Here is an 11,898-nt window from a genome sequence, read left to right on the forward strand (position 1 = left end):
TTCATACTCAAAACGGTTAAGAACTCAACTAACTGAATTTTTTGCAATGAATGCTGCTTCTGAACATGGACTAGGGTATTTGTATGGTGAATTTTGTGAGCATTACACATGGCATCAAGGTGACAAAAAGTGGAAACAAAGGGTCCAGAATAGGATTTCTGTAGGGAGATTAGCATTCGTTTTCCCTGCAGAAGGAGAACGATTCTTTCTTAGATTGCTCTTGTTAAATGTGAAAAGTCCTAAGTCTTTTGAAGCTTTACGTACTGTCAATGGGTGTCTATACTCAACTTTTCAAGAAGCTACTTTAAAGCTTGGCCTTGTAGAAGACGATGATGTAGCTAATTCAACATTATCAGAGGCTTGTGAGACTCATATGCCTGCTGCCTTACGCCGTCTCTTTGCTACGGTGTTGTTGTTTTAGTAACCAAGTGATCCTGCGGCTTTATGGAATGCGTATTATTCTTCTCTTGCAGAAGACTTCTCTCACAGGTTTCCAAATCAGCCATTGAAAATACAACAGCTTACAGTCCGAGCAATAGAACAACACCTTGAGGCCATGGGAAAATCTCTTGCATCTTTTGGTTTGGAGGAATTAAATTCTCAATTTAGTGATGATTTTAGGCGCACAAAAGACATTCTAGATGCTCTTGATGCGCCAATACCAGCAGATTGCCTAAGCTGTCATTCAAAGTTGAATGTTGCACAAAACCTGCTTTTGAAAGCATAATGGAAGATGTTATACAGCAAAAGAGCGGAGCTTTCTTTATTGATGGTCCTGGTGGTACAGGCAAAACATTTCTGTATAATGCGCTATATGCACAAATACGGCAAATGAACAAGATTGTTTTGCCTACAGCTACATCAGGAATTGCCGCAGCAAATATTCCTTCGGGCAGAACTGCTCACTCACGATTCAAGATCCCAATCAATGACGAAGGTTCTTTAGCATGCGATGTTCCAAAACAAGGCAGTTTAGCAGTGCTGTTGAAGGAGACTACCTTGATAATATGGGATGAGGCTTCAATGGCTAAAAAACAAAATCTAGAGTCTTTAGACCTTTTATTGCAGGATATCTGTGGAAAAAAGTTGTTGTTTTTGGAGGAGATTTTAGACAGGTTTTGCCAGTAGTTCCTCGGAAAACTATGAAGGAAGCAGTTGAAACAAGCATTGTGACTTCGTATCTGTGGCCCAAGGTCATCAAATTTAGATTGACGGAAAACATTAGAGCACGTGAAGATCCATTTTATTCTGCTTTTCTGCTTGCTTTAGGTAATGGTGAACTGCAGCAATCAGAAAATGCGCTTGTCGAGCTGCCAGAACAAATTGTACAGTGCAATGATAATTCCACAGAAATAGTAGAAGCTGTTACAGAAGCAACATTTCCCGAAGTTGTCCATGGGCGGTTTGATTGTGAGGTCTTTGCTCGCAAGGCAATTTTAACGCCCATGAATGATGATGTGGATTCAATTAACACCTTCATGATTGAGCAATTCCCTGGACATGTTGTAACGTACAAGAGTTTTGATGCAATTCTAAATGATACATGTAGTATATATCCTACTGAATTCATTAACAAGCTATGCCCTGGTGGAATGAGTCCTCACGAGCTTGTTTTAAAGGAAAACTGCCCAGTTATATTGTTGAGAAATTTGCTCCCATCTTCAGGGTTATGCAATGGTACCAGGCTAATTTGCAAGAAGTTTTTCCCAAATGTAATTCAGTGTGTTATAGCTGTTGGCCACTACAAAGGGGAAGAGGTATTTATACACAGGATCAACTTAAGGCCTTCTAGCTCTGTTAATTACCCTTTTATGTTCGAAAGGAAACAGTTCCCTATTAAACTGAGCTTTGCTATGACAATTAACAAGTCTCAAGGGCAAACTCTAAACCAAGTATCCATTTATCTCCCACGGCCGTGCTTTTCCCATGGGCAGCTTTATGTTGCATTATCGCGGGCCAAGAAATCAAAAGATGTTCGTGTTTTCACGAAAGATGCTGCAAACCAGTGTTATGCAAATGCCATTAAGAATGTCGTTTCTTATGCACTTTTACGTCTAGCAGGTATTATTGAAGTTGATACAGGGCAGTGTACCTAATTTGTTGCCTTATACGAGACAAAGTGCAAATGAATAAAAACTACTGTGACACTTTTACGATCAGACCTTTATAGGTTTGCTATAGTTTCACTGTTTTGCTCAGCAAAAGTATAGTGCACATTGGGTTTTGTATACTATTTTTGACAATTACCTTTCCAAATTTGCACATCAAAGATTTATTAATGGCTTTATCTTTCTGAGTTATGCATTCTAAGTGCTTTAGATTATATTAATCTCTAAATGTTAGTTTTTAGACTAACTGATATTCACCATGTGTGCAGTACCATGAGTTTCAAATTGATAGTACCTATAAGTACAAAGCAACCTCTGAGTTCAAGAGACATGCCATTTCCTGAAATAATCAAGGATAGTAAGTGACTTCTTGACTCATAATTTACGCTTAATATATGTATATTTACTTTTTTCCTTCTTATTACGATACTTTTTTGCAGGTGCTCAGTCTTCATATGTACATAACAATATGATACTCCCTCAAGTTCATGTACCCCAAAAAGATTTAATGTAGGGACCATGAAAATTTAGGTGACCTAAGCATGGACGTGGCAGAATATATACCTGGATTAGCTGATGAATCAAGAAAAAGATATATGGGGAAAAGACCATGCATTCACAAAAGAATTGTATTATTTTGTTTGCTGGTTGTCTTAGTTGCATTGTAGCATGTCCACTTTTAATCTTTTACACTATTGATGCTGCTTGGGTTATTATTAAAGCCTTAACTTACTGTATTGTGCATGACCATAATACTATTTCCTGCACCTTAGAATGTGCTTTTTGAATCGAATATGTCATTGTTCGTTTATTGCTCTTCTTAATTCAACACACTGACCATATTGTAGCTTCTTTTCATTACACTTGCTTTACCTTTAAGTCTATTTCGCTTACCTTTCTAGCTTTGCATTTTCCTGCTAATGTGCTCAATGACAGGGATGCTTATTCGAAGCTATATAGAACAGTGTGCCTAATATGTTGCCTTGTTTAGGTCAGATGACGCATGAATGCAGTCTACTGTTAGTAAAGCTTTATAGGTACGCAAAAGTAATATTTGAACATCTCAATAGATAAACATAAAGGTTGCCTCTTTCTTGAGTGTTTAGCCTTTCAATCAGCTCATTAATTTGTGCATCATATTACAATCAATGTTCTTCAGATCTGCATTATTTCTGAGATAATCTTCAGCTTTGGGTGGGTTTATAACTGCATAGCCTAATGAAGTTTGTTGGATTTTGCTTTTCCTTTGTCATTCAGGTTAGTAGTTTGTATTTTTTGTTGAGCCTGCAGTTTCTGCGGTCCAGTATAATTTATAAGCTCTACGAGACAAACTAAGCGAAAATTGACATAAAATATCAAGAAATAAAGTGGCTACCATTTTGGCTTGGAGGTGGTTTAAACTGTATGATATAGGAAATAACACGTATCATTAGCTCACTTCATGTATTAAGCATTTAACAGGAGGCATTGATCTTCACTCTCACCTAGATATGGAATTCATGGGTACTTAGACTATGGATGACTTATTTAGTGATCGAGCTGCTGCATTATCTGGTGGTATGACAATGCATACTAACTTTGTAATAACTGTTGATGGAAGCTTGACTGCCATTTTGCAGTAGTACAAAAAAAAAACTCAAAAATCATGTATGGATTATGGTGTTCATATGGCACTTACAGAATGGCCTGAAGCTATTTCAAAGAAGATGGATTTAATGATAAAGGAGGAAGGTTAGTCCTTCAGTTTCTGAGGTATATATTTTTCATAGTTCATTAAAGTTTATATTAACATGCTTTGCAATTTTCAGGTATAAATTCTTTAAAATTCTTCACTTAGTACAAGGGGTCTTTCATAATACATGATGAGCTTTTGATAGAGGGGTTCAAGAAATGCAAGTCTTTTGTTGCCTTGCCTATCGTTCATGCAGAAACTGGTGATGCTGGTTTTGAAGAACAGAAGCAAGTGATAAAACTTGGCATCACTGATCCTGAGGGACCTGCTCTTTCAAGACCTCCTCTGGTAATTTCTTAGCATCTATTCAACATTCATGGACTTTTGAATGATTCCTCATTAGCTGAAGAGTCCCTTGGACTTCAAAATATTTTTTTCCCCTCTTCCCTATATCTGAGTGTGACAGAGGAAACAGCAAATTTTATCCTACTTCTTTCAACTCTAAGAAGTAAGGCTATAAGAAAGAGCATGAAAGCAAGAAACAGAAAGACCGGGAAAGAACAAAAAGGTTAGCAAAAAAGAAACAATGGATAGAGAAAGAAGGCAATAGCAAAAAAAATTTAAGAATAAGATGCCTTCACCTATAGCAATTGTTTTCCCATAAACATGTTATCATGAAGGTTTTATGACTACGCATTCATGAGTTCCATTATTATTATGCAGCTGCATAGTGCATTATCACTATCTATTTATAATATGCTCTTTTACAGATTGACAACCTATTTGTATAGAGTTTCTATCATAATAGCCTCATATTGTATCACCTATAGTTACATATGCTGATATAAGTAGCAAAAAATTGTACGTACTGAACCTGTTGTCAGTGTCTAATTTTACTGCATTTACCTTCTAACGGTTGCTTATTTTTGCTGTTAGTGATGTCGAATGCAGCAAGGAAGATGATCTCATCTCTGGAGTTATGCATTGCTTTGCTAGCCATCCCTCTAAGATAGTTGATTAGAGCTCTCTTTCTTTTCCAATCTTTATTTTGTTGAAGGCCATATTCAGTGAGAGAAAACAAGTCGTTTTCGGCATTTTCCCCATGCGTCTGTTTTTCAAATCCATGGAATTACTTTCTGGTTATACACATTGCACAATATAATAGTATTTCAAAACCTAAGTGAATGTTTTGCATTACGATCAGCGGTGCTGATGTTCTTCTTTTGTTTACTTCTGTCGTAACAGATGTGCTTTGTTTCCCTTCGGTGGTAGAGGCTTAGGGTGTAGCATGTCCTGTGCAGTAGCCCAATGTAAGACCTTCTTACTCATATATGTCGTACCGCTTCAATAGCTCGATGTAAAAATAATATACATTAGAATAGACTAAAATCAGCATTCCAGATTCAATACGTGTAGCTTTGCATATTAGTCGATTGTATATTATTAGGTATATAATTAGAGTACTATACACATAACACGTTAGTCGCACTTATAATGTACTTTTTACCCGCCTAATATGTGATGCATCTAATTACAAATAATATGCAACAAAAACTATAGTATATTTTAGGACCTATCAATAATATTTGTATTCTTTGCCACTTACTCTAGGCTTGGGTTATTATTAGAATAAAATATGAAAAGCTTTGTAGAGTCCAGCCCAAACTTAAAACAACAATGCTAAAACTCTTGCATGAAAATATACATCCACTAAGTTTAAGATTGGAGTACAACTCATTGCATAGGAAAGATACCCAAAGTACAAGTCAATGCTACTATTCATGGTACACTTATTAATTAAATATATGAATTGTACTTTGCTTTTATTTAAGCCACAAAAAAAATCTGAAATTTTGCATTAACCAAGAATTCAGTTTTGCCTTAACCACAAAAATCTACTTACTGTTTGCTTATTACATAAGGAAAGAATTACTTAGGTAGAATTAAGTGGCCTCTAGCTGTACACAAAAAAGGAAATGAACAGTAATTACCCTTTTAAAACAGTGAAGACCTACAAACAGCAAGGAAAACTTCCTCACCAACGTTGGCTATAAATACCAAATCAGCTTCTGCCTTTTAAACCACCAAATCTTTTTCTGCGTTTTTATTCCTTAGCATGGTATATTTTCCTTCTTTTTTTCCTGAAATTCTTTTTGTTATCTTAACAGCAACAATGGTTACTATCCATGCACTAATGAACTGATCTTCTATGGAAAAAAACTTTGTAACAAAAATTTGACTTATACAATACTTTTTTTCATTGTTATGATATAACTCAGATTTACAATGGCAGTAATCTATATATACTGACTCAAATTTAGAGTTTCCCCTTCTTGTTCTACACTCACATGCTCACAGTAGATATCTCATCTTTTAGCAAGTATTTCACTGTTTTTTTCCCCTTTTCATATGTTCTGCATGCATATAGGTTAAGGATGAAGTGCTCCCCTCACTAGAAAAATGTAGGGCAAAGGAAATTCCTAGAATTTTCATGTAAAATACATCAGTGTGTGTTTGTCCTTTGCACTTGACTTCTACAAGGGTTTATAAACAGTTTTGTAGCTATTTGTTCTGCTCTAGCACACTTTTACATGTTAGATCTACATCTACACTATATAATATATCTTTATTCAATATACTTATTGTATTGCATGATCTGTTTTACAGACAATGAATACACCTCCGAAGATGAAGCTGGAACCTGTTTACCTAGACGAACTCACTGCTCAGAGCAAGGACTACAAAGTGAAGGTTACTGTGACTGAAAAGGGAAGGCCTCAACCTTCGCTTAAGAAGCCTGGTGTGATATTTCAAACGACAATCTTAGAGGATGAAAGGGTAATCGTATCTATTAATCCTGTCTCTTACAAAAATATAGCATATGTTGTTAGATTATAGCAAATGAATTTTACTATCAGATAAACATCCTGCTATAGCTATGCTTTGTTTTTATTAAATATAGATACTCTTTTTTTTTTTTTTTTTTTGAAAAAAAAAAAAAAAAAAAAAAAAAAAAAAAAAAACAGGTATACTAGATTATTCTCATGCTACAAGAATTTGGTTATTAAACTAAGCTTAATTGAAAATTTGTTTGGTTGATAGTATCATAATGCATGAATTTTAACTTCTTGACTTAAAGAAAATTGTTATATAGTCTATTAGGTAGCTAGATAAGTGAAAACTTATTTCATGAGGTCAATTTTTTGTGTTTGAGTTTTTAACCAAATGACTTTTTGATCTTCTTCAAACCACACATTTGTTCAAAGTATAATTTCTTATAATATGTCTAACCAAGTGGCACCTATTTTCTTCTTAGACATAATATAAATATACATGATCTTTTAGGAAAAATAGATATAGTAGATTATTATCATGCTATTAAACTGTAGTAACTGACCTTTACTACAAATTGAATTCCTGTTATTCCTGCCTTTGCAATTTAATTATAGATATTTAAAGTATAGATTATCTCAAGCATTTTTTTCCCTTTTTAAACAAAAAAAAAGGGAGATGATATCATATATTATTACCGAGTCTATAATATAGCCTAATGCAAACATATGCTCCCTTTCTCCATAATAAAGAATACTGGCCACTGTGTGTATAGCATAAAAAAAAATAAAAAAATAAAAAAATAAAAAAGTAACCTTACCTCATTGTAACATGAATGAGTAACATTCTTTTTTTTTTTTTTTTTTTTTTTGATACTCACCCAAAAATAAACCTTAGGAATGATAATGATTTAAAGCCAATGACACAAAAATAGACTACTAATCATGCAAATCATTCTAATCTCACTCACTAAAACTCGATTTTACATTGTCATATGTAATGAACTTACCTGTTAGTGTTATAACCTTTGTCACGCATTAATAGCTAAATATATACAAAGCTGCATATTCATACCTTTTTACCCTGCTATTACTTAATACCCTTAATCTATAACCAGAAAAACAAAATGCGATGTGCTCTCTTTGGAGACCAAATCGAAGCATATGAAGACGTTCTTAAGCTATATGGCCAGTACGAAATATCTAAGGCTCCTATAACTGCTGTTGATGAGCAAACAAAGCCAACTTCAACTTGGAAGAGCTCCCTTACCAAATGACCGTTGGACAACAGACTATTATCCAGCATCTGAATCCTGAAAGTGGTCCAATCGAGCCTAAGTATCAACCTCTATCAAACATTCCAAGATCGCCTGATCCAAATGCCAGATCTGGTATTGCCTATTATACATCTTTAAAATGAAAGCTACAGGTTTTATGCTAACCAGAAAAATAATGTAATTTCCCACATTATCTTAATTCGACTTTCTGATTGAAACAAATATAGTTTGTGTGGTCCTGTTCGTTGAAGAAGCTCCAAGAATAATACCTAACATTCGTGGACGTGATAGTCCAGTACTAGAAATCTCTGTTACTGACACAAGGTAACAAAATACTGTCACACACCAGTTTGATATTATACTTTTTACTCAGTTAAATGCCTTGGATAACTTACACCATCAAATGTATAATCAATCAGCCAAGACCATGTTATGACAATCTCTGCTTGGAATGATCTTACTGGAAAACCTTGTAATGCTTTGAGTAACTGGGCTGAAAAATTCAATGTCGTTGGATTCACTGCACTGAAAACCCGTCATACAAGAGGTCAAGTTAATTCTTTTGATTTAGTTATGGCAATTAGCATCAGTTACCAAATATCTAAGCTATTTCTTGTTTGTTTACAGGATTTAATCTGAATACTACTATGTCTACTAGGATTATTATGAATCCCAAAGGACAAAGAGCAGACATGCTTCGCGAATGGTAGTTAATATAGCTGTTTTTTTATGACTCTATAGTTAATTGTTGTTTGCTTGAACATCTTATTATGGCTTATTTTCTGTTTCAGGGTTAAGCTGTATCATCACGTGCTGCTAGACAGACAGGAAAGGATTCTTAATGTACGATACCCAAGCACTGAAAAAAAAAATTGTGACAATAGCTAAACTAAGAAGCAAAAAGGTTTCCTCATTGTTCCCTTACCCTAAATCTACAAAAAAAAAAAAAAAAAAAAAAAAAAAAAAAAAAAAAAAAAACCACAGCAAGTAACACTTTCAGAATCTAGACTTGTCATGGAACGTCTTATATACAATCACTGACATTCATGCAGGCATCTAATGCAACTCCAGATGAAACAGCTTGGATCAAAGTGACTATACCAAATGCTGATTTGCAAAGAGTAAATGCATACATAGGATGTCTTAGCTGCGGGAAACGAACACATCTTGCTTTGGGAACTCACTTTCCTTGCATTTCATGCAAAAAAGCAGATACCGTGGCAGCTCACAAGTATGATCCCAAAACAATACATATGTTACACTTAATATTATAAATATATTATAAAATTACATTTCATTTTAATGTGCTTGCTTGCAGAGTTACCTTCAAGTTCGAAGTTATCGATGACAGTGGAATGATGGCATTTACTACCTTTAGTGACGATACAGAAAAACTTTTCCGTATGACAACATCTGAAATCTGGAATATGAAGACTTCTGTAAGTATCGATACCAATGATATCCTCTTTCACTCTTTACAAGTTTGTTTAAACTCTGGATATTCTTTTCTGAATTGCTATAGTGCAGCTATTATAATTATTATAATCATAAACCTTTGCTAATCACAGTGATGCACGTCAGTTTTGTTTTTCCCTTATTCTTATTCTTGAGCTGTGCTACTTTCACAAACTATTGATTAACTTTCAAGGAACTACTTATAATGTATCTGCCCGAATTTAGTTATGCAGCAGCCCTAAATAGGTTTTGCTTAATCATGGTGTCACTGCATAGCCCTTGGTAAATACCAGAACTCAAGTCATATACAGCCTAGCCGATTTACCTATTTCTAAGTTCAGCCAACACAAAAAACGCGTACCCGAGTAGCATTTACTTATATGTAATCCATATGATAATATACATATTCATTATGTTACGATTGATTCCTACATGACAGCCTCACAATTGTAGGGAAATTGGGAAGCATTCACAGCTGTGCACGAAACACTATCGAAAAAGCCTTTCTTCATTCAGGTAACTCCAACTTTGGAGTTAGCCAGGAATAGTGTCCTATTATGGACTTTGAAGGCCATTGAGGTAGAAGATGCACAAACAAAAGTTCAAGTTCTAGGCTCATCATCTGCTGCTCTAAACAAGGATCAGACTCCCTTTACACCTGATAAGGCACACAGGACAGACTAGGCATTCATCAATGAGGCTGCGGCCTATATCAAGAAAGACTTCAACATCTCACCAAGCCCAAGTAAGGCTCATGGAAAAGCAGTTGCTCCTTCTAGCCCAGATAGCAATGCTGATTACAGCCAGGAAAATACAGAAGAAAGTGATGAGGTTCTTGCTAAAATAGCCCAGCTTCATGAATTCAGCCTTGCTTCTCAGGCATTTGACAAGGATTGTTTTGATGTTGCAATTCAGCAACAAAGCAAAGGAATTACAATTTCAGAGCCCCCGGCTTCAGTGACTGAGCTTCCTACATGGAACAAGCTGACGAGCACACGCAGCAGTGTCAAGAACAAGGAACCAATGTCAGCAGATGAGATGCAGGATTCAGAAGACGAAGACCCTGTTCCTAGGAAAAAGCTCCGAACATCCCTGTTCAAAGAATCTACTGAGAAAGGAACTTCTGAAGACAATGAGTAATCTGAAGGCATCCTCAAAAAAGTATGAATGAAACCAACTTAAAATATATAAAGACTATGCATTGTTCGCTAAAAGGATCTTAGTACTAATTAATCTCTAGGATAAGGTAGTTTGATAAGGTTGAAAAAGCTTTTGGATGTTGAAAAGGAACATTTTGGACATCGTATGTTCCCTATAAACATCGTATATGTATATATAGTACTTGAACTATGTAATAACGACTGGTCTGCAGTAACAATAGTGTCTTAGACACCCTATTAAGTAGAACTTGGATCTTCTAATATGTACAAAGTAATGCTAGCAGTTTAAAGCCAAGAATATTGTAAGTTGATTATGATGTACCTACTTGTATCCTTAAATTAGGATGCCTATTTATATATAAACTAAATTATTATAATTCCTTGTTTCAAGTGTTACCTTACTGTCAAGAGTTCATTATTTTCTGACATTACAAGCTATATCTTATGAATTAAGGTGAAATGAACAAAGAAGTTACATTGGAATCCAATTTTCAGATATGCCTGTTGCTGTTTCCATTCTCATGCATTTTCCTTTTTGTGAACTTATTCACATTCTTTACTTCTTTCTTTTGCAAACCAGAAAGCACACAAACTTTCTAATACATGCTTATAAGTTTTAAAAAATTACTTATTGATAAGCTATCCTCTGAAACCAATTGACCCCCTTTTTCGTATCAATCTCTTCTTTATTCCAAAACCAAACTGAACCTTCAAAAATGGAACCATGCCCTGCTGATGTTCGTAGTATCTCTCCCACCTCATTCTAACCACTCTTGTAATTCTATCTCTTCCACTCCAAACAATATCTTTACTGAAATACTGACCTCTTATAAATTCAGACAGCCTTTCTAACATTATCTTCCTTGTTTTCTGAAAATAATGAACAAGTTCATTTACTGATATTATGATCTTAAATAAAACTTGGGTACAGCTGAAAGAATTCAATTACTTTATCTCTCAAACCTTGTATAGACATCACAGCTACAGCCTACACTTACACTTTAGAACTTTACACGTATATAATTAACATTAGTTATATAGGCTTAGTATGTCATAAGTGCATTCCATGCAAAGTTAGATATTCATTGCAGCCATGATAGCAAATAAAACAAATTTCAAAGAAACATTATTAGTGAAATGCCATTTTTTATCCCTTTAACAGGTATAGATTTCCTTACAAGGAGAAATATTCCCATTCAAAGAATATAAGCAAGTAACAAGAATTTACATACAATAAATATATGATTAATCTAAGACAATTAACATTTAAGTCATATTAGTCCAACCATTACATAAAAGCACAACCATAGCACTTTAAAGCACCTACAGATAACACAGTTCTTCATTAACTAAACACAAAACCAAGATTACCTTATTACCTACACTATCACAAAG

The 11,898-nt window shown here is 34.7% G+C and overlaps 2 protein-coding genes across 2 annotated transcripts; both read left to right on the forward strand.

Annotated features, from left to right (window-relative positions):
• Positions 1 to 726: 726 nt before the first annotated feature.
• Positions 727 to 1,128, forward strand: LOC145610805 (uncharacterized). Its single transcript, XM_081666094.1, has one exon. It carries the CDS (start codon positions 727 to 729, stop codon positions 1,126 to 1,128), a length of 402 nt encoding a protein of 133 aa, XP_081522220.1.
• A 14-nt stretch (positions 1,129 to 1,142) lies between these two features.
• On the forward strand, positions 1,143 to 2,096 carry LOC145610807 (uncharacterized). Its single transcript, XM_081666095.1, has one exon. The coding sequence runs from the start codon at positions 1,143 to 1,145 to the stop codon at positions 2,094 to 2,096; it is 954 nt and encodes a 317-aa protein (XP_081522221.1).
• The last annotated feature ends 9,802 nt before the right edge of the window (positions 2,097 to 11,898 follow it).

The sequence above is a fragment of the Chenopodium album genome, chromosome 24, assembly GCF_948465745.1.
Source record: "Chenopodium album chromosome 24, dcCheAlbu1.1, whole genome shotgun sequence".
Taxonomy (NCBI): domain Eukaryota; kingdom Viridiplantae; phylum Streptophyta; class Magnoliopsida; order Caryophyllales; family Amaranthaceae; genus Chenopodium; species Chenopodium album.

Bases quoted from the DNA above. Each gene is read 5' to 3' on its own strand.
- LOC145610805 (XM_081666094.1), top strand. From the start codon at position 727: ATGGAAGATGTTATACAGCAAAAGAGCGGAGCTTTCTTTATTGATGGT.
- LOC145610807 (XM_081666095.1), top strand. From the start codon at position 1,143: ATGAAGGAAGCAGTTGAAACAAGCATTGTGACTTCGTATCTGTGGCCC.